This window comes from Rhinichthys klamathensis, unplaced genomic scaffold (genome assembly GCF_029890125.1).
Source record: "Rhinichthys klamathensis goyatoka isolate OS25496 unplaced genomic scaffold, OSU_Roscu_1.1 h1tg000309l_1, whole genome shotgun sequence".
NCBI classification, from domain to species: domain Eukaryota; kingdom Metazoa; phylum Chordata; class Actinopteri; order Cypriniformes; family Leuciscidae; genus Rhinichthys; species Rhinichthys klamathensis.
Window position 1 is genome coordinate 1,753,670 of NW_026606827.1, and position 24,016 is coordinate 1,777,685.

At 38.5% G+C, this 24,016-nt stretch overlaps 1 protein-coding gene across 14 annotated transcripts in view; it reads left to right on the forward strand.

Moving 5' to 3' along the window:
* ptprub (protein tyrosine phosphatase receptor type Ub) overlaps positions 1-23,071 on the forward strand; it is a 258,109-nt gene extending 235,038 nt beyond the window's left edge. For 8 of the 14 annotated variants that reach the window (XM_056270908.1, XM_056270907.1, XM_056270906.1 and 5 more), the window contains 10 exons: positions 1,679-1,776; positions 3,664-3,780; positions 5,634-5,788; positions 6,692-6,827; positions 7,852-8,001; positions 11,520-11,834; positions 14,760-14,885; positions 17,784-17,941; positions 21,509-21,644; positions 22,881-23,070. In XM_056270908.1, the coding sequence (XP_056126883.1) occupies positions 1,679-1,776; positions 3,664-3,780; positions 5,634-5,788; positions 6,692-6,827; positions 7,852-8,001; positions 11,520-11,834; positions 14,760-14,885; positions 17,784-17,941; positions 21,509-21,644; positions 22,881-22,943 (1,454 nt within the window). In that variant the 3' untranslated portion in view covers positions 22,944-23,070. Of the gene's footprint in view, positions 1-1,678; positions 1,777-3,663; positions 3,781-5,633; positions 5,789-6,691; positions 6,828-7,851; positions 8,002-11,519; positions 11,835-14,759; positions 14,886-17,783; positions 17,942-21,508; positions 21,645-22,880 lie in introns of all 14 variants that reach the window. The other 6 variants (XM_056270910.1, XM_056270920.1, XM_056270911.1 and 3 more) reach the window with 4 other exon arrangements.
* The last annotated feature ends 945 nt before the right edge of the window (positions 23,072-24,016 follow it).

Genomic DNA, 24,016 nt, shown 5'->3' on the forward strand with positions numbered 1-24,016 from the left:
TTAAAACAAGAAAAGGCAGTTTGCCTATACTGTGGTAACCAAATGTCCATACAAAGATAGTAAAAGATTAAATCACCTAATTTGGGCTTCATAAACATAATAATGTAATACTTAAAGTGCCCCTATTATGGTATTTTAACATTTATAATTTTGTAAAAAAATAAAATAAAAAACATTTTCTCATAATATACTCTTTTCTCACAGTGCCTGAAATGGCTCTGTAAAGGATTAAAGCAAGGAGAACTCCGGCGCAAAATGAACCTTTGGTCTAAAAAACATTGGTACCTAGTCAACCGATCTCTGAGATTTGTTTTCATGATAATCGAATGTAAAGAGTTTTATCTCTAAAAACTGTTTAGCGTATAACGCTAGTAATGGGGGCATTTAATAAGTAAAAAGAAATCGCTAGTTAATACCACTAACAAGGCTCAAAATAGCCCCACACGAACACAGTAACATAATGAGGGTCCCTACATGCAAAACGAAGCATTGAGAACTTTGTAAGTGTAAAGACCGTTTAATAAGAAGATAACGATAAAGACAGTCCACTTCGTGTATACAGACAAGAGCCATCTTTGGAAAACAGTCTCGACTAATCAAACCACGAACGACGTGCTAAGTGAGCTGAACTCTATGAAGTTCAGTGAACTTCTGAACTGTATGAATGTGTGTGTTGGAATTTCCTGAGCTGTACGATACAAGTTTGAGGTCGTATAGGGACATCGTCAGAAAAGCTATGTTCAAAGAGGAACAACAATCAAAATAAGTAACGTTATTATACTGACGTATAGATCTCCCGCTTAAAGTTTTTGAAAACTCCGCCTACTTTGCTCTGGCATAGCGCAGCGCAAATCACATTGATCTGATGATGAGCAACGCTGAACCCAACGGCCAGCACCCCGCATTCCGCGTCCTGTGTGAAAGGCCCATGATTCCTCATTCTCAGTGTGCGGAAAACCGCTTCTTCTCGACATGTCGACAACACTAAAATGTTTGAGGGCGGGTTAAAGTACCAAGTAGACGTTGTTCACAGGCAGCCAATGAAGACCATGGGCTGGTATTATGCATAGATATTTTACAGAAGCGAGGCTGGAATTGTTGACAACTCTTTTCGGCAGTTCGAAATCAATAATTTTTTTAGGAGGCAATAATTTGAAAGGTAATATTCAAAAAACCATAATAGAAGCACTTTAAAACCTCACCAGGCAGAAAACTTTCTGTAGCTCAGTTTAAAAACAATAGAAGTCAATGGAAAGTACCCCACCGTGACAGAAAAAAAACTGTGTGTGAATGTGAGAGAAATACCAGACATAAACCGTCCCCTATTCCTTTCTCAGCTCATTCAAGGTCACCTTCTCTGATCGTTTCAGATCTCCCATAAATAAATCATTATACATGTTTGTGGTTTGTCTGTCTTTCCCCCTTATTGAATTTCGAGGCAGACTCAATTGATGAGAGAAATTAGCTTTTTCTATCAGAGAGCCACTTCCTGCTGGGGTTAAAAAAACGGTTCTATTCGCCAGAAATGTCTGCTATTGAATTACTCTCTGTGAGGCTCTGGATTACTGAACTGCCTTATAACATGCAATGACACTTGGTAAATTAAACCCGCTGTCTGGAGCATTGGCTGCCATTTGATTGAATGTGTGTATATGTGTGTTTGTCTGTTTGTTTGCAGGGCCCAAGCAGGAGACAGTGTATGATTTTTGGAGGATGGTTTGGCAAGAGAACTGCTTTAGTATCGTCATGATCACCAAGCTAGTGGAGGTGGGCAGGGTATGTTCTAGATCCTTCCTCATCTGCACACTAACCCATGAACTAAAGACACTCCCCGTTCACAACAACCCTACACAATTCATTCGACCATCACTTCCAAATGTTTGTGTATTTGTGGGTCTGTGACTTTTATGTGTGCTTGAACTTATGTAAATTGTTTTTAACATCACTTCCCATTCATCAGCCATCAGTGGACTATGTTTGGAATTATTATGTTTTATATTTGATTATTACTTTATGCACAAGAATGACCATTTAACACTGTACCATAGAAATATTGGGTTTTTTGGACATTTGAAGTACCTTGGAGTATCATCTAAATACCATGCTATATGAATATGATAATCATCTATGTATGGTTCAGTTATGATATTACCATATCGCTATAATATATACAATGGTATTGAATGATTACCATATTCATGTTCTGTCAAATTTACAGTGTCATGTAGAGAAGCACTTATGCATATATTGGTACTATATACACATATCAGCTGGTTTCTGAGTTATTGTTTTTTATTTATTTATTGAAATGGTTGATTTAGGATATTCCATTGTGCATGCTTATTTTCACTATTTTTACATTTAGAACATGCACTTCATCTGACACTCACTTAATGTTAACCTAATAAATTAAATATAATCTCAAATCTATTAATGATCTATTAATGCCTAAATTCACTTAGCATTTAAATTTATTGATTTTACTTTTCAGTTTTTAGACAAAATGGTGTAGTATTTTAATATCTGAAAATAATTATACAGGTCCAAAAATCCAAGGTATGTCATGATACTTACTTTTTGTTAGTGCAGGCAATAAGGTATATATCAAAGTACAGTGATATTATCATATGATACCTTCACTGTACCATGGTATCACCACGGTACAGTCCCATTATCACATGCTTTTGTCAAATATATATGTCTGTATTGCTGCCAACTAAAAATAAGATTTGAAGTATCTTTCGTTCAATCATAATTCCCACTCTCATGTAATGTGTTCTGCTCCCTTGCTTTGTGTCCCACTCGTTCCAGCCTTTTTAAACCACCCCTATTTCTTCCTCCGACATAATTTCCTCTTTCATTTTCCTCTCCACACCCGCATCGCCCCTTCAGTGCTTCGGAGACAGCGTCTGTTGACAACAGTCCTCTTAACGGCCCGTCCCTGCCCTCTTATGAAATCGGGGCTCTATTATGAAGAATACGCTTTCCCACGTTATGATAAAAGCTGTGAACAGCAGGGATAAATAGATGATGGCTTAGGTCTGACAGCAAATCTTAACAGTTTGTGTAAGGATAATAAGCATGCAGAAATAACCCCAGTTTACAGTACACAAGGAGAGACTCTTTAAGATGTTTTTTTTTATCCTTTTGAAAATATTCAATATGCATATCATATGTATTTGCTCTGAAATGACTTAAGGTAAATCAGATTGTTAATAATTTAATTTAATTATAATTGTTAATAATTTTAACAAACATCTATTTTAGCCAAGTGCATTCAAAGTGTTAAAGTATATGCAAGAAGTAAAACCTTACAAATCTAGTTTAAAAAAAAGAAGCAAGGTTTGTTTTTTATGTAGTATTTCATTAAATTAATTCAAATAATTAATTTTCCTTCATATATTTTTATTAAAACATTTTAACATATGAAAAAAGGCCATGCAGATATTTTGAACACTTTGGTCAATGGTAAACAGACAGTTTGAACTGATACATGAAAATGAATCAAACTTTCTGACTTTAATACCGTTATTGCTACTGAAGTTTTAATCCGCTAAGTTGTCTTAAACACTTTCATACTCATACAAGGAAGAATAATGAAAGTTATTTAATGACATGCTTCATGGTGTTTTCTAACCTGAGTTTGTTGGGTTTGTCTTTCAGGTGAAATGCTGTAAGTATTGGCCAGATGAGTCAGAGATGTACGGTGACATAAAGATCACGCTGCTGAAGACGGAAACTCTAGCGGAGTACACAGTGCGAACTTTTGCCCTGGAGCGGGTACGAGGCCATTTCTTTTCCTCTAGAGACAGGACAGGAAATAATGGGGAAAAGAAAGGTTGCATCTCCCGCATGAGCGCCGCAGCTCAGTGTGTCAGAGCCTCTAAGCCACGGCTCAAACATGCTCTCATTTCTCAGAGAAGCTTGTGTGATTTGCTTTGCCATTTGATATGATGCGATCTGCCATGCACGGATTAATGTACAGTCAGCAGGCCGTTATCGCGAAATGAAAACAGACAGGGTGATCAGGTCTCGCATTGCATATCTCGTATCACGTTACTCCACATTACCCTGCTTATTACACTCTCACATGCACACCAAATAAATAAATGCACATGAATGATTGATTTTGAAATAATTTTGTTATATGAGAAGAAAGAGCCGTATGATATGAGAGACATGAAATTAGCACAGCTATGTCAGAAAACTTTTTCTTTTATCATCTGTACAGTTAAGGATCATTATACCAAATTATTTGACCTAAAGGCCTGTTCACACCAATGACGATAACTATCATTCTAAGTTTAAAAGAAAAGCAGAATCCACTCCACAACTATAATGATAATGGCACAGAGGAATTAAATCATTAGAATCCCATTCAAAACATTTTTTTAACAGCTGGTGAACGATAAAAACATTGACAGCCAATCAGAATCCATCCTGCTTTAAAGAGCTCGAGCATTTAAAGTGGCAGATGAGAAAATTGCGGTGCACTTATGATAAACATAGCATTCTCATCCATTGGTGTGGATGCTAATATAATTATTCGTTATAGTTATCTTTATAGTTACCATCCTTGGGTGTGAGCGGGCCTTAAGAATGCTATCATTGACTAATCAGAAGAATCAAGTATTCCTGGCCATTCTAATAATATGTGTTGCTATGCTGATTGGCTCCTTGCTAGGATTAGGGTAGAACGCGAATTGTGTGCGTGTACTCTTTTTGTGTGTGTGTTAGAGGAGAATTTGGAGTGACAGCCCTTTAACTGAAATGGAGAGAAGCGCCTGATACCCAGCAGAGACCTAGAGCTGTCTGTTCGAGGATTAGAGCTGCCTCGTCTCAGAACGCTTTTATGGCAAGCACATTAACTAAAGCATCTCTTTCTCTCTCTCTCATTATCGCTCTCTCTCTCTCTGTGATACAATGGGCTAAATGTGGGTGCGTTTACTGAAATTAGCTGAATTTAACCTCTTCCACCTCACCCCCCTGTCTTCTCTTATCATCCTCTTTGCTGCCCTGTGGAGGCGCAGTTCCGTCGACAGCCTTTGATGTGAGTTTTGTGCTTGCCTCGGCCCTGTCAATCAAACACGGGTTGTGGGTGGAACGATGTACTTCTGTGCGTTTGTCGAATGGTCTGGAAAGCTCCACGTAACCATCAGACAGGCTTTTGGGTGAAGCTCTACTTGCGTGTATCCAAACAGACGAGCAACTGGGATGCAGTAATAGGAAGTCTCTTAGTGGCCTGTCAAGTAGACATACGAACCTCCCCTGAGTGGAACCACAGAGCTGTGTGTTTATTTTACTGTTGCTATTGCTAATTCATCTGGGTTTCTCTTAGGTGTCTTTGAGCCACGAGGTATACAAACTCTTGAAGTGAGTCCCCTCAGATTTTTGAGCCACACAATGAAAAGGTGCTTGACCGTGATGTCCACTACTCGTAACCTAAAGATACAAACCATACAAGCATATGTTGGAGCCGTGGCCTGGTGGTTAGCGCACATGGCCTGACACATTGAGCCAAGATGCTCATATGGGCAGTTCGGGTTCAGGCTGCTTGCAAATGGCAAAAAAATAAAATGATATTAAATTACATATGATATTAGATACAAGTGTGGAGTATGTTTGTCTTTCAGAGGGGATACTCCGCCAAACACGAAGTGTGTCAGTTTCACTTTACATCATGGCCTGAGCATGGAGTCCCATACCACGCCACAGGTCTTCTAGCCTTCATTCGCCGGGTCAAAACCTCCACGCCACTCGACGCAGGGCCTGTGGTGGTCCACTGCAGGTATAGAGCTCCTTATTTCATCACATTAACTGCTAATGTATGACAACCAGAAAGTGTCTTCATTTTGAACAATATACACTACCATTTAAAATATCACCAAGGCTGCATTTATTTGATCAAAAATACAGTAAAAGCAATAATATTGCGAAATAGTATTACAATTTAAAACAACTGTTTTCTATTTGAATCAATTTTCAATGAATGTAATTCGTTCCTGTGATAGTAAAGGTGAATTTTCAGCATCATTGCTCCAGTCTTCATTCTTCAAAAATCATTGTAATATGCTGATTTGGTGCTCAAGAAATATTTTTTATTATTATCAATGTTGAAAACAGTTGTGCTGGCTGCTTATTATTTTTTGTGGAAATGGCCTTTTTCAGGATTTTTTGTTGAATAGAAAGCCTTTACTGACTTTTGATCAACATTTTTTTAATAAAAGTACTAATTTCTTCTTTAAAAAAAAAAAAATCTTACTGACCCCAAACTTTTGAGAGGGTAGTCTATATATTGGGTTATAGTAGTATACAACTAAACAAACTTTTTATTTTTATTTTTTGTGTGTGAAATGTTTTACTTGAAAAGTGTGCTTGTGCTGTCTTTCTTTCAAATACTCCAATGAACCTAAAAGAATGTCATGGTAATATCATGTTACATGATCAAAAAACATGACATTGGCATGTCTAAAGATCTGGTTTAATATTTTTTGGTACTTTTTTTGTTAGTGTTTACTGTCAACTGTTGTTACCTTGGACTTTGACGTTGATATCCTGCCAGGTCGAACAGGACTACCTCAACTTCACCAGCTTGATTTTTGATTCATGTCCAATCAAAGAAAAAAACACTGTCCCACGTCATCATTTTTGACAAACATCTTACTTTCTGTCTTTCGTTCTTCTTCTTCAGTGTGGGGGCGGGCAGGACCGGCTGCTATATCGTGCTGGACGTGATGCTGGACATGGCCGAGTGTGAAGGAGTGGTGGACATCTACAACTGTGTGAAGACCCTCTGCTCTCGTCGAATCAACATGATCCAGACAGAGGTGCAGACGCACACATGTTTACCCATAACTCTCTGTACCCAGACATGGCAGGAGACTTAGCAAATTACATCTCTTGTATTTGCAAAGTCATAAGCTCTGTGGGTGTTGCTATGAATATTCAGAATGTTTAGCTTTGGAATCGTGTAAGGATAGGTGGGAAATGCAAAAGAAAAATAATCTCTCTTGCATCTGTCCTCTGTGCGGAGGCATGTGCATTTGCTTAGATGTTCCGAAATTTACATATCCAAACTTTATTATGTAAATCCCACAGTCATTTGACTGTTTAAAACATTAGTAATTATTTACCAGATGCTTTAATTAAATCCATCCGCAAGTGTTTGTTTACGTAGAGCGGTGTATACACTCGCAGTCCCACTTTGAAACCTGCCACAAATTTTGTTTGCGTTCAAACATGGAGGTTAAACAAATTCTGCTACTGGCATCTATTTAATCGGTATTGTCCTTTATCTTTCATGCATTCTTTCTCCTCTAGTCCTCTCTTTTCTATTCCACTTGTTCCTGTTTTGATCTTTTCTCACTTCATCTATCAAGGGCGTTTTCTCAGAGGAGACGAGGGTGGCAGTGAAGGCCTCCTGCAAAACTTCAGATGATAAAATAATCCACAGAACAAAACCGAAACAAAGCAAATAGTATCAAATAATAGATTCAATTGGTTGTAAACGTTTTTTTGAAAGTACACTGTCCAACATCAACACCAGTGGATAATGCTTCAGAGGGAGGCTTCGCTTGAGCTCATTTCGAAATAAAGGTGAAAAATCACAGGAAGCAGTGCCTCTATGTCACTGTGACTGGCTGATTATATGCACGTTAATCCATTGATGTCTTGCCAATCATGCACACAACAGTAAATCCACATGAATGCCTCAAACTGGATGGAGTAATTACAGAGCGAATGGCTCACCCACTCGGACATCGTCACTTTCAGTCAAGTCTGAATCAAAATGTAGTCTACCACAGGAAGTATGTAGCTATTTCTTTGCTCTCTCTCTCTCTCTCTCTACAGGAGCAGTACATATTCATTCATGATGCCATCCTGGAGGCGTGTCTGTGTGGGGAGACGGCCATCCCTGTGAACGAGTTTGCCCTGGCTTACAAAGAGATGCTGCGGGTGGATTCTCAGAGCAACTCTTCACAGCTTCGAGAGGAGTTCCAGGTCTTTGTTTCTCTCCTTCTCTCATGTTGTTTTCTAATTTTCCCTGACGCGATGATCGTGAGATCTCATTGGTGCAAAATCCCACATGACTGTACATTTAAAGGGTTAGTTCACCCAAAAATGAAAATTCTGTCAGTAATTACTCACCCTCATGTTGTTCCAACCCCGTAAGACCTTCGTTCATCTTCGGAACACGAATTAAGATATTTTTGATGAAATCTGAGAGCTGGATCACTCCTCCATACTAGTCCATAGGCTTCTTCAGGGATTGAACTTGCCGGCCTCGAAAAGTTATTAAAGACATCGTTAAAATAGTCCAAGTGACTACAGTGGCTCAATCTTAAGTTTATCAAGCGACGAGAATACTTTTTGTGCGCAAAAACAAACAAAAATAACGACTTTATTTCAACTATTCATTTCCTTCTCTGTGGGCCTCGAGTCAGTTCACTAGTGTAATAGCGTAAGCTTCTGTTGTTGTACGTCACACGCATCACGCACATGACCAGCGTCGGCCAATAGTGAGCCTACGTGTGACGTAGCTCTACGGAATCACACTACGTTAACTGACTAGAGGCCCAAAGAGAAGGAAATGAATAGTTGAAATAAAGTCGTTATTTTTGTTTGTTTTTGCGCACAAAAAGTATTCTCGTCGCTTGATAAACTTAAGATTGAGCCACTGTAGTCACTTGGACTATTTTAACGATGTCTTTAATAACTTTTCGAGGCCGGCAAGTTCAATCCCTGAAGAAGCCTATGGACTAGTATGGAGGAGTGATCCAGCTCTCAGATTTCATCAAAAATATCTTAATTCGTGTTCCGAAGATGAACGAAGGTCTTACGGGGTTGGAACAACATGAGGGTGAGTAATTACTGACAGAATTTTCATTTTTGGGTGAACTAACCCTTTAAAACATTATATATCCTCTGATTGGCTGTGGTTGTGTCCCATTGCAAAGCAGTTTCACATTCAGTGACGACAGATAGAGATGCTCCGGAACCATCAATCAGAACCGACCAGTTTTTGCTCCAAACACGCAATCTTTTTTGTTTGTTTGTTTGTTTGTTTTATTTTGGCCAATCTCTGGCAAGCACTGATCAATAATTTCCCAAAATATAATTTGTGTGGAAATATTACAGAGGAAATGGAGGAAAATACTGAATATTGAATTGGGGGTGGGGGTGTATATGAATGTATCTCTGAAGGGAACTGGATTTTTTGTCCCTCATACCTCCATATAATGCTGCTTAAGTTATATTTCAAACAGAGACTAAGCATAAGTATGATGCTTTTGGGGGCCTTTTTTTTGCACATTAGTTTCAATAAATGACCTGAACAGGGCAGGAAGTTTGAGTTCTGAAAGTTACTATTATTAACACCATAAATTGAAAAAAGGGAAATGGCATCTTTCTAATTTCTCCATAAGTATATAACTTCCTATGAAGTTCTGTAAATGTAAATCTGCTCAGTGGAGCAAAGCAAGTTTGATAGCAGCAGTCAAACAAGACGCTGAGCTACACAAAGTGTGAAATGCGCTGCCACATAGATTAATGATCAATACTGTTGAATAAATGTATTTGAATGTGGCTAGACATTCAGGGGATATTTAAATAAACGTTTCAACTATAAAACAAAGGCCAGACTGTGGAACTCTCCAACACAAGATGCGCCGACATTCTGTAGCCTATGTACACCTACACGCATACAGTAACACAATGATTTAGAGAAAACAGAGCAGTAATAAATGACAGAATGTTGGAAACACTTTCAAAACTTCTCAGAATTTTTGCGATTGTAAACGCTGGCATCTTATGTGCAGGTTCTTCAGTAAGGAGGCTATTGATTACAGAGGTTTTATCAATAATTGTTTTACTAGATTGCCAAACATAAATAATAAAGGTTTTAGTGCAAAACTTACAATAAAAGAAGAAATACCTCCATTGGGTGCAGTATTAAGTTGTGTTTCACAGATCCTCAGGTACCGAAAGGCCGGTGAAGGTTATTTAATACCGTTCCATATGTGTTGCTGAGAATACTTTAATTGATTCAGAGGGAGGCAGGCTGAACTACTGTATCCTTGCTGTCCTACATTGCATTTTTCTGACTTTACGTTCCAGGTAAATTGCAATGCATTCATTATAAGTGATTTCTTGCTGAGGCTTTTAAAAAAGGAAGTACAGAAAGGCACATTTGGATTACAGGGTGTAGATTTTGCTGTAACTCTTAGGTGTTGATGGAGGATATTATAATGGGATTTGTACATCTATATCACAACTATATCTTTTCTTGTGAATTATGGCTATATATTCCTTGGCTCTAGAAGAGAACAGCAAATTTATTTACCTTTTGGTTTGCACAGAGAGAACAGTGCATGTCTGTTTGAATAGCACAATTTTTTTTTCCCTGACTTTAATGAACTCATAGAAACTGTTTATTATGTACTATGAGGTTGGCCTGATTTTGCTATTTTGTTTGGTAATAGCAGTAACAGTGTGGAGGAGTCATATTTAATGCGTTTTAAAGCTAGATCCAAAAGCTGTTGTTGGAGTTGAAGGCACATCTGCGGTCACCAGATGCACAATACTATTAGTGCATAATGGAAATCTTCATAATCACCAATGTGCCAGCAGGAATCACTCTAGTTTTCTCTCAACTTTCTTTCTTTCTTTCTTTCTTTCTTTCTTTCTTTCTTTCTTTCTTTCTTTTTTGTTTTCATGTTTTTTTGAAAGAATGTGCCTACTTTGTGTGAAAAGAATAATTGTGAAAAAAAATTAATTTAACATTCTATATGTTAAAAATGCTACTTTATCAAAATAAATGTAGCTCAATTTCTCCCAGTTGTGACTGTATTTCTCACAATGTAACTATTTCTTGTAATTGTGACTTTATATCTCTCATTGTGACTTGTGATCACATTATTTATTTATTTGCTAAAAAGCTTGCTTCCATAGGTTTTTGTGCTTTCTTTTTAATTTTCTGTTTTTCTTTTCTCCTATTATATCATGAAGAATCAAATTTTGTGTTTCCAGAACTCTAAATGTCTTCCCCAGTCTAAAAAGAGCATTTGGAACAGTTATTTTAGTATTATTTATATAGTAATATACTATTTAATATTTTGAATGAGCTATTTTTTATTTATTTAAATAATTTTATGATGTGATTTTGACATTTTTATAAAAATATTTAATATTTGTATTTAGCTTTATTTTTTTGTATTTAAATTTTTAGTCTTTTTAGTAAAACTTCAACTTATTTTATTTCAATTAGTTGCCAAGACCGACATTTCTATTTTTTTGAAGTTTAAGTTTTTCATCTAATATTTGTTTTATTTTATGTAGCTTTATTTCATTTTTTAATAGTTTTAGTTAACAATAACAGCACTGATTTAAAATGTCTCATTCTAAACTTCTGCAACTTTTTGATGTCATATGGATGCATCATCACAATAATAAACCCATTGACCACAAACACTGCAAAGCTTAATTCGTCGTCAACATCATTTCATTTCTTTTTCCCTCAGACGCTAAACTCTGTGACACCTCATCTGGACGTTGAGGAGTGCAGCATCGCTTTGTTACCACGAAACCGCGAGAAGAACCGCAGCATGGACGTTCTCCCTCCTGACAGGGCCCTCGCCTTTCTGGTGACCACCGAGGGCGAGAGTAACAACTACATTAATGCAGCACTGATGGATAGTTTCCACAGGCCCGCTGCTTTAATTGTAACCCCTCACCCGCTGCCCGGCACGACCTCTGACTTCTGGAGGCTGGTGTTTGACTACGGCTGCACCTCTGTAGTCATGCTGAATCAGCTGAACCAATCTAACTCTGCCTGGGTAAGCCAAAGCATCCACACAGCCACCAGAACTTCCACTACAGCCCCCAAGAGGACTTTGGGTCCTTTTGGGTTTTTTCTTCAAAATACATCTTTATCGGTTGCCTTTTTGCATTCGCATCGTCGCATGTCCTTTGAAGTCGTTTAAGCTATTTTGTCCCCAGCTTCTCTTAATCTCCCTGTGAAGTGTTATATATTCATAAGCCTATAGTCAAGTCTCATTTACATACAGCTTTCCTTTGAGTTTGCGGAGTGGCGTTCCGGTGCTCTTCTTGATCACGGCTCTCTGAAAACCCTGACGTGCGCTAACATGCCGGCAGTTACTCAGTGTCACTCTCGCAGTCGATCTGTTCGTTTTTCTCTCTGTGGTGGATTAACGTCTCTCCCTCTTCTTCATTCGCATGATTGCTCTCTGCAGTCCATAAGTGTTAATATTTATCACCTCACTTGCCTCGCTGTCATTAATGTTCTTCCTCTTTCTTTGTCTGTTCTCACCGTCTCTGCCGGTTTAATTTCAGCTGATAATAGATGCTGATTTCTAAGGCTGCCTGCAATATATTCCAAATACAGTGGAGTCAAAATATTGATGAGATTTGAATGAAAAAAAATGGAATCATTTCATGTATCACATTGTTAAGCCCAAAGTATACATCGGTTTTTACCATAGACTGTAAAAATATATGGACGTAGTGTCCATGACATCACCCGCAGGCTTCTGAAGAGCCTTTTTGAAGCCCAAAGTGGGTGGAGCCTGCCAACGCCATCTTGGAAGCGTGTCACTCCCGGATAACCGAAAATGGGCAAAGAGATGGGATTAGCTGGGGTGATGTGACGGCTAACAGACAGCAGACAAACGGCTGGTAGTGACATAAGCGGCAATCCACCTGTCACTCATGTGGCTACGCCCTTAATTATGAAGAACTTTAAGGCTTAATAAAACTTAAACGGATGAGTTAAGAAAATCTTCTTGATTCCCCCCCTCACAGTTGTCATGAAGGGCAAAATGAACTATATAGACCAAAACCACTTTTTGTACCAGGCTGTAAACATATTTTTTTATTCTGCTGTAAAGCTGTGCATATTAACATGGGGGGGTAAATGGGATTGACTCTCTTTTGGAGCCTGTCTCTAGTGGCCAGTCGATGAATTGCAGTTTAAGTAATTTCCGTGTTGGATTCAAGAGAGAGACCGGAAGGTTGCCACTTGGTTTTTACGCATACGCCGCAAGGATCCGCGTACATCCGCGTAATGCAAATTACGTCGCCAGAATAGTATGTGCAGGTCTCACATGCTCATTGAATTTGTTGTGCACTAATCAGTTGTTTCGCAAGGCGACCCGTTTCGCTGGCCCGGGCCGTTGTTTCACAATAGGAAATTAAACTAAAGAGACAGAACAACAATAAAATACCAGAGACTGCAACAACAACAAACGCCTGCATTGACAAGCGCTTGTGTGAAGGGATTATTAGATAGCCGCAACTGTAGTTTGAAGAGCACGAAGACATTTTCATGGGTCATAACTTCTGGAGAAAAATTGTGCAGACACTGTACAAAGATGAAACTTTCTAGCATGCATGTGTCGACTTCCTGTGTTCGCGCACTTTAGCAAATGGAGTATAATTTGAAAGGCTACGTGTTCGACTGTACACAAACGTACAGTCATAATCATAAGCCTATAGTCAAGTCTCATTTACATACAGCTTCCTTTTGAGTTTGCGGAGTGGCGTTCCGGTGCTCTTCTTGATCACGGCTCTCTGAAAACCCTGACGTGCGCTAACATGCCGATGTTCTGACGATTTGTGCTACCCACTCAGATTGTGCTACCTCCCATTAAAACAGCACAATTCGATAGCGAAAAATGCTACCTATCAGATTGTGCTACCAGCATCATATTCTCCTTCCCTAAACCTACCCTTAAACAATGCAAATATAGTGTTGGTAGCACAATCTGATAGGTAGCATTATTCTTCATCAGAACACCTGTTACTCAGCATATGTGTAAAAAAAACAAAGTATACTTTGGGCTTTAGATCCAAATCGGTTAGAATTTTTTTTTTTTTTTGGTGGTTGGCTCCCTAGAATCCCTTTCCCTGAAGAACCCATTTTCTTTTCTTTCTTATTATTCTCTAGCCTGCTTAAAACCAGACCATTCTCAGTTGTAACTGAGTTATGGTCTGGCAAAGCTTCATAGACAAATCATTTCCAAAGGGGCGTCACCAACGGACGTAGCTCAAATGCCTCTGGGCGCAATTGGATAGACCTAAAACCAATCAGAGCGATGAAGGAGATGACATATGCAGAGCGACGTTCGTCTGTTATAGAACAACTTATAGAACAACTCTGCCCAACTTATAGAACAACTGTTATAGAACAACTGTTATAGAACAGTAAACGAGCAGACACTGATTAGCTACGCACAGACCTCTCCCGAATCATATCCAGCAGTAGCAGCCTCCGAAGCACCACTAACTCCGCCTCCGTTTCCCTCGTAAGCTGATATTAGTATTTAAACATTCTCTATGATAAAAAATGTTTGTGAAAAAAATATTTGAATAACATGGTTTTGGCGGTTATAGAGTTCTAATGACGGTGTTCAACTATAACCGTCACACCCCTAGTTCCGTCGCTGTGCTGTGGTCATCGTGTAAAGCCCGCCCCAACGTTTCTGATTGGTGCCGTGATTTCGACGGATTAGAAATGGGCTTGAATGAGCTCTTTGCCAGACTAACTTGCAGAGCAAATCTAACCTTGCCGGAAGTTGCTCCTTTTTATTTAAAAAATCCATAAAGCATGAATGGGTTTCAAACACCTTTGTGAAAGAAACTTGACCTTGACCCTTGACCATCCAGAAATAATCAAGAACTTGTAATGCCAAAGTATGGCTTCTAAACACTTATTCATCCATTCTCTCTCTCTCTCTCTCCAGCCTTGTGTGCAGTACTGGCCTGAACCAGGTCTTCAGCAGTATGGTCCTATGCAAGTGGAGTTTCTGTCCATGTCTGCAGATGAGGACATCATCACCCGCCTTTTCCGGGTCAAAAATGTGACGAGAGTGAGTTCCATCAATTATCATTCACTCTCTTCCATAAAAATGTATCTCATATTTCCCCTGTACATCGTAAGCTTAGCAGACCCTTAATATACCCTTAAGTTAATATAAATATAGGTAATCACCTAATCATCATTTTACTCACTTCAGAAAATTGCTTTAATTGAGCAATTATGCAAAATTACTGTATACAGAAGCATTTACAAATGAAGTTTACTGACTTGATTCTTTTGGGCCTCTAAAGGTACACATAAGGTAAAAAGTCATCCAGCTGTGCCAATGAGCCTCTTAATTTCCTTTCTAAAAATACATAGATTCCAAGTAATTTCCTGGCAGAATCCTTTGCATTACCACCACAGGGCTTTAATGATATTCTGCAATAATACATTTTTCATACCTTAGAACCAGTTGATCATTATGTTGTGCCATTTAACTGTCAGCTTAATTCCTTACGTTTAAAAAGTGCGGAAATTGAGATTTTTATGTAATCTTTGAAAAGCTTTAAAAGCATTTTGCGGCCTTTTATATTACTCTGTTGGCCATTTATGCCATGTTACATTCATATCACGCTTTAATAGACTATGAGATAAAGTGGTATAATAAATAGGGTTTGTCAGTCCAATATATTTTGTCAGGCAAAGCTACAAGAGCAATTAAAGAACAGAGGAAAAGCTATTTCAAAATATCCATTTTCATACCATCAGCACATGACACTTCATATGGCGCCACTTTCGCAGGCAAGGACAGATGGCGAAATAAGTTTCCGTAAGCCTGCAGATATGAAATATACATTAATGAGCGTGCCACAGAAGGTCATTTTTACCACTTTCAATTTGCCCCAGCTTGTCATTATTGTAAGGACTAATTTTGTTCTGTTTTTCTCTTCGAATGTTTGATGGCAGTGCTCTTTGGCTAATAGACATCTGCAGTTTCCTCATTGCTCAATGCACTTTTGACAGATGTGACAGTGTTTTAATGCTTTGGCATGCTGCGTGTCTGCGGAACATTAGAAACTAAGGCGATTGAGTGGGGGAAAGGCATTTTCAGCACTACAGAGAGAATTATGGGGGTGTGTGGATGGGATGCTTGTGATTGTGGGTGCATGTGTTATTCAAATCTGACATCTCTATTACTCAGATTGTGTGGTAGAGAATGTTAGTGTATACTGCTTCTGCTTTAAACGGTGTGCCCTTTCTGTGGTGTTGCCATGTTCACTTATAATAAGACTTTTTATGAAGTGTCAGCCACGGGTTGTGATTATCCAGGAAATCTTACATAATAATGATCAAATTAAATCTTACATATTAATTTCATTTTCCATATTATGTGCCATGATGCGCTTGGCTAATTTTAATGATTGATGGTTTGAAAATGGTTTGTAGACTGATGTACATCAGGGTAAAAGATTTCGGAATATAGAGGTAGAGGAACATTTTCTAAACCTGTTAAAGAATGTTAAATTGTCTGCTTTGGGAACCAAAAAGTAATGTTTCTAGAAAATTCTTATAACTTCATTATAACTGACGTTCTCAACTACTTTCTATGTTACTTTCTCCCGCCCGCAACATTTATGTTTTGTCCCGCTCCCGCCCGCAAAAAGACTTTTTTTCTGTACCTCCAAATACTTTCAAGTTAGCCTACGTGTCGCCACCATACACATCAGCATAAATGCTCCTGATACATTATTTGTTATTAAAGCATTAACACACAAACCACACTGTTATAACATAAAAACAAACAGTCATGCATGGTCTGGCATGACTGCGCGCAAAGTGCGCTCCCATAATAATTCCTAAAAAGCTGACATCAGTTCATCGCAATCTCACACATCTCTGTTATTATTAATGAATCTTTCATAATATCTACACTTTGTTTGTTATAATTCGAGGATTTGCCAGCATACAGAATTCAGCACTGAACAACAAGTCAGTTTTGAGCGTTGAGGGAAGTCTATCGTAAATGCTTCTGATTGGCCATTGCGTTCCTAGAAATCAACACATATGTCTGTGATTGGCTACATCGCTCAACGCTGCAGACATGTTATAAATAGAAACTTTGGCCTGTAAATCGTTTCTATTTTGTTTTAGTTGTCCTTGTTGCTTTTCTGCAACAGATGAATAAAAATGTATTACTTTTTATGTTTTATTCATAAATATTTCTAGTTTGCGGGAGTACCGCGAATCGTTTTATTCTCCCTCAACCCGAACACACAGAGTGAGTGCATTACCGCCCGCGCTCCCCCCCTCCTATGATGTCATCACCCAGTTACTGTAAAAAACATGCTACCTTTGAAGAAACCCCAATAAATGTTATTTTAAGACAGAAATTTTTAAATATATACTGTACATATTGAGCACTTTAATTTACACATTAATTGGTTGTGGTGGTTAACCTGCAATTTACACTTTAACAGTTCTTTAATTCGGACATAACTTAATAATACATCTTAATTTATCCTAATTTAATTTCTTCTGGCATATATGCTTTTCCTATTAATTGTTTACAAATTGGAAGAAGATTTGGACAGAAAAATCGTTATGTCAGACTTGTTAAAGATATGCGTGTCGCTCAGCTATGGTCAGTGCGCTCACTTTCTCCCAGCAACCCTTAGGGCAGTTTTGGGGTGTGCCTCAGGGCTCTATATTAATTCCACCTGTGTTTTAAGCCAAAGCAGGCATGTATCAGGGCCAGCCTTAGTGTTTCTTCCCCACCCGAGTGAAACTCTTTCCCAGCAGACTCATTCATCACAACCTAAACACTGCTGACTTGGCACTGCTGAGACCTCAGCATGGAGAACAGTCCTACGCTACTGTACACATCCATAAACAAGCCCAAATGCACAGCTGGCGATGCATTACTGATTGTGACCTTTCCTTTTCCCCCCATCTCATCCATGCAAAGCTGCAGGAGGGTCAGCTGGTCGTGTGCCAGTTCCAGTTCCTGCGCTGGTCTGCGTATCGTGACGTGCCTGACTCCAAAAAGGCCTTCCTCAACCTGCTGGCTAGCGTTCAGAAGTGGCAGAGGGAGTGTGGGGAAGGTCGTACGGTGGTCCACTGCCTGTGAGTAGTATGCCGACATATTCCACACAATCCCAACTCAACTAAAAAATGTTTTTATTAATTTACAGCATCTTATAATATAACGCCTGCTGAATTTCCGTTTGAACAATGGCTCTTAAGTGTTTTCAATACATTTGTTTTAGTCTTATTAGTTGAAGTTAAATTAGTTCAGTTATGCCTAAAAAATGTAATTTAACCAAGCATCTACTTTTTATTTCTTCTGGTGGACAACAAGAGTCAACTTCCATTGTGTCTGTTTTGGTTTGGAGGTCTATACATTCAGTTAATGCCAATTAATACTATTCATAATGTTAATGCAAACAGATTAAAGGGATAGTTCACCCAAAAATGAAAATTAAGTCATTAATTACTCACCCTCATGTTGTTCCAACCCCGTAAGACCTTCGTTCATCTTCGGAACACAAATGAAGATATTTTTGATTAAATTTGAAAGCTGGATCACTGCTACATAGGCTTCCTAAGGGAGTGAAACTTGACGGCCCAGAAAGTCATTGAAGAAAATGTTTAAATAGTCCAAGTGACTACAGTGGCTCAACTATAAGTTTATCAAGCGATGAGAATACTTTTTGTGTGGAAAAACAAACAAAAATAACGACTTTATTCGACTATTCCTTTTCTTCCTTGTGGGCCTGAGACGAGAGTTCAAGATATTTCCACGACGCATGCGCGAGAACTGAGAAGAGGACGTTCTTTTTCTACTACTTCTTGTTCAGTTCTCGCCCATGCGTCGTGGAAATATCCTGAACTCTCTTTAAATATAATGTAAAACAAACAAAAAAACATCAAATCAGCTTAATGATGTGATTCTGCAGTGTTCAGCTACATCTTTTACTTCCGCCCTGTGTCTTCTGCAGCGTGTCATTGATTGATGTTTCCTCAAACCACTGATGCAAACAGATATTTGTTTTTCTGCTTGTACAGTGAGATGTGTCTAGTCTAGCAGGTGCACTGGCATTCTCCATCAGTAATACAGGAAGTGGAAGATTCATGAGGCAGTGTTTCTCAAAAGACTTGCCCATTTGAGATTTTATTATCTTTGAAGTTATTCTTTATAATTGAAGTATTGCTTTTCAATTCATGAGTATGAATGTAAAGTGAATTGGCTGAATTCGACTTGGAATTGTAAGTACAGGAAGCGGAATTCACCGAATTCTAAAGGTTCAAAGGTCTGGGGTCAGTCAGAATTAAAAAATAAAAATAACAATACTTTTACTTAGCAAGGAGGACCCATTAAATTGATCAAAACTGACAGTAAAGACATTGATGTTACAAAAGATTTCTGTTTCATATAAATGCTGTTCTTTTGAACCTTCTATTCAGCAAAGTATCCTGAAAAAACTTTTTTTGCTTCAACAAAAATATTAAACATGAACTTTTTTCAACATTGATATTAATTCATTAAAAGGTTACTTCACCCAAAAATGAAAATTCTGACATCATTTACTCACCCTCATATCGTTCCAAACCCAAGGCTGGGACACACCAAGCCGACGGTCGGCCATCGTTTTGAGTTTTGGCTTAGTTTTTTCATCGAAATTGATGAAAGCGAGCAAAGAGTTCAAGACAGCACTGACAGAAGGCTGTTGCTAATTTTGTCATCTTACCTGAGCATTCGATTGTACAAATATTTTCATAATAATATGAGCCGACTTGAATGAAGAAAGTGATCGACATGATTGATATTCAAAATGGTAAGCAAGTGCTGCGTTGTTTAAGGTTTGTATATCAGCAGTCCTAGTTTCGGTTTCCCTTTTTGAATGAAGAAAATAGACTATTCATATCTGCTGATATAGACAGATATTTACTTACACGCAGGCACAGAACGCATGTGCTAATAGACAGTTGCCTTTAGTCCCTTTGGTGTGTTCAAGCGCAGCTTTTGGCCGAGACTCAGTCGACGAGAGGCAACAACACAGTCAGCTTTCATCGCCGCTAGTTCTTTGACGTCGGCTTGGTGTGTTCCTGGCTTAAGACTTTCGTTCATCTTCAGAACACAAATGAAGATTTTTTTTTTTTAAATCTGAATGATTTCTGCCCCTCCATTGACAGCTACGCAACTACCACTTTTACGCTTAAACAGATCGGAAAAAATTATCCATATGAACTGAGCGGTTTAGTCCAAATTTTCCGAAGAGACACGATCGCTTTAACTTTGCTTTGTCATCACAGAAATGATAACATTTTATCAAAATAGAAAAGTTATTTTAAATTGCAATAATATTTCACAAAATTTGTTTTTACTGCATTTATTTTTGATCAAATAAATGCAGCCTTGGTGAGCATAAGAGACTTTAAAAAACATTTAAAAAATCTTACAGACCCCCAAATTTTGAATGGTAGTGTATATTTGATTTTATAAAAGGCAGTTAACTAATGAATTACATTTAGTTCAATTCGAATGATGCCATATAATATTCAGCTAAAATAGTTCAAAGAAATTATGAGCCAAAACAAATATAAAAGATCAAAAGGGAAAGATAAAAGCATCGTGATAACGCTGAAGAGCAGAAAATAAATGAACTAATCAAAGAGCACTCATACTTTGACAAAAATTAAGAGATTAAGAGAACATTTTGTGATTTAAAAATATATATATATATATTGTTGACCTGATCTGAACATTTCACACAAGCTGTATTTGAACTCTGATTGCCCACAGATAAATGGTCCAGGGCATTTCATAAGAGCACGTGGACTGTCCTTCAGGTCACGTTCTGGCCTTGCATATTGTTGAAGTGTCGCCTCCTCGCAGCGGCCCGAGTGATGGCCGTTGTGCCCTTGAACAGCACACTTAATCCTTGTCTTCGTAGTGTTATCTGTGTCTCCTGAGACACCTATCTCTGTTTGCCAGCGAGTCAGATAAGAGATAATTATATGCAAAATACCGAATTCCTGTATACCTGCGCAAACAAATCATGAACAATATCCTGATGTAAACAAATTAAACGCACAAAATGGTTCTGAAATAAAATGTTTTCTAAACAAGGACTTCACTCATAGCCAGCCTCGATGATCTTAGCCTAGGTGTTAACATTGTCGTTATCCTTTTAACCACACACTCCACTTCCCCCGCGTCTTTGTCTCCGGGTCTCACTCTTGCCCACCGAGCCGTCTCATCTGGAACCCCAGGCACGAATTCCCTTCCCATCGCCGCCCAGAAGCACATCACTCAAAACTGTCACATAGTGTTACCAACCACAGGCAGAGAGAAGAGATTATGGAGATGAAATCAATTATGCCTTAATACAGAACAGCGCAGGCCTTTCTCCGCACTAAATCCAGAGCTGCCAAAGCACTGACTGCGATTGATTATCTCAGCGTTGCCTCATCTTGCTGCCGCTGTCGTGCTGAACCAATACACAGCAGAAGATCTTCAGAAAGCTCTTTGTATGCCTCTCATGCAGGCTGGTTTCATATTAACTGGATGTGTGAAATTTCTGTTGTAGACTGAATATCAGTATGCAACACAAGCCAGATCTTTTTCTTCAATGTCTGTCTCCTCTTCGCTCATGACAGACGGGGTTTGTTGTATTCGTGTATGTCTAGGAACGGCGGTGGTCGGAGTGGAATGTACTGTTCCAGCAACATCTTGATGGAGATGATCCAATACCAGAACATGGTGGACGTCTTCTATGCTGTCAAGACTCTTCGTAACGCTAAGCCCAACATGGTGGAGACACTGGTAGGTACAGAAGTTCAGAAAGTCTTTGCCTTTCAAATAAATACCCAAATACCAAAAATCATTAGTTCATTAGGGCCTTCCTAGAAAGTTCATATAGGCCCAAGACTTTTTACTGGTGATCCCCCTTTTCCCTGATCCCAATTGAGTAGGCTTTACTATAAGAGCAGGGGTTTTCATATATGATGAGTAACACCCTAACTAAAATGACAAGGCAGCTTAATTGTCATGTATCAAAACGTATTATGTGTAAAGAAATATTAAATGTGATATTTAAATCAACAAAATCGTCAGTTTCCTAAATTAAATTGGTTTGCTTTTGTATTGTCATTGTACTAAAGCATTTTTTTTTAAACATGCAGATACTATAATAATATTATGAATGATTTCTGAAAGCAGAATGAAATATCAAATAATTTTTTTTTAAATCACTGTTAAATATATTTTATTAATACCTTAAGTGCAAATGTAATCTGACAGCTCATACCATTATACCACTCTACCACAATACCATTTAAAAGTTTGAGTTTAAAAAAAATATATATATATATAGTACTTTTATTCAGCATGAATGCATCAAATAGATCAAAAGGACAGTGAAGACATTTATAATGTTGCAAAAGATTTTTACTTCAAATAAATGCAGTTCTTTTTAACTTTCTATTCTAAAAAAGACAAATGTAGCACGGGTCCACAAAAATATTAAGCAGCACAATGGGTTTCAACATTGATAATAAGAAATATTTCTCAAGCAACAATTCAGCAAATTATAATAATATTCAGAAAGTTACTTTTTTTACTGTATTTTTGATCGGTTTCACTTTATTTTAATTGTCCCTTTAACACATTCTGTTGATTATAAGTAATGTTGTACCTACATGTCTACTAACTCTCATTAGAGTATTAGTAGAGTATTAGCAGACTGCTTTGGTCAAGGTTAGAATAATTTGACATGTAGTTGTAAAGTTACTTATAGTCAGTAGAATGTCTGTTGGAGGAGAATCACAATAAAGTGTTAGCAGATATTAAGCAGACAGTCTACTAATACTCTAATGAGAGTTAGTTGACTTGTAGTTGCAAAGTCACTTATAGTCAACAGAATGTTTAAAAGGGGCCCTCAAAATAAAGTATTACCTTTTGATCAAATAAATGCAGCCTTGGTGAACATGCAAAAAAACAGAAAAATATAGAAGTGAATTATTGCACTAATTGTGTCGTTTCTCTGTATGTGTGGTGCAGGAGCAGTATCGTTTCTGTTATGAGCTGGTTCTGGAGTATTTGGACTGCTTGGAGGTCAGATAGCGGGTTTCCCCCCCCCCCCCAACCCCCCATGCTGACCTCAGTGCATGGAGCAGGACCACCGGCAGGCTCGCTCTACACCCCCTCATCCCCCTCTGCTTCCCGTCTTTCTTTCGTCTTACCCAGATCAAAAAGCAGAAGGAAGAAAACGGGACAAAAAAATTAGGAGTTCTCTGCCGGTTCTCTTTTTTTTTTTTTACCCCAAACATCTAAATATGTTACATCCCTTTCTGTCATGGCTGTTTCGTTTTAGGATTTTTTTCAGCACATTTCCTCAAAGCTGCGAGCGATTCCAGAGCCTGGCTTGGTGTGGTTGGTTTACCTCTGCTCGCAGAGATAGTGGGCTGTTTCTAAAAACAGCGGCTTTATTTTACACCTGCCTGTTTCTCTCTGGCTGGCTGGACTGAAGAGCAGAAATAAACATCACTTGGAGAAGATCTCTTCATGTGCAGTGCAGTGGAGATGAGAGTCGGGCGTCTGTACCGGGGCTCTCAAAAAGGAGTCGGGCACCTGCCATGCCCCTTAAAAAGCGCCAAAAGGACAAAACACACATGCATGCACAAACGCTGACATCCGCACACACACACACACACACACACACACACACACACACACAGATTCAACCAGCAGACAGCTTTCCATCAACTGCCTATCAAGATGTCGATGCCTCTTGGCAATGCTTTTCACCAACGTTTTCCGCGTCTCTGAGGCTTGGTTCTTGTATCATCAGAGGCGGAGTTTATTACTATATATGGTGCCATATGTCTCAAGAGGAGATTGACAGGAGGGTCAGGCGGACATGTTGCCCAGCTGTGGCTTTCCTATCTTGTTGTGGCTGTTGTCTTTTTTCCTCTCACTTGTATATATACTTACCGTCTGCTGGAAATCCCTGACGTCTTAAGGTGCAAGTCTCAAGTGCTAACAGTGGCCCTGTGTGCTTAAAGCAAAGGAAGTACATTAACAAGGGGCAGACGTGATGGCATTCTAAAGCTTGCGGTGGATTACACCCTGACCTTTATCCTCTCACTCAATGGTTTTGAGAGAGTGCAGTTAATAGTCTTTTTACAACGGTGCTG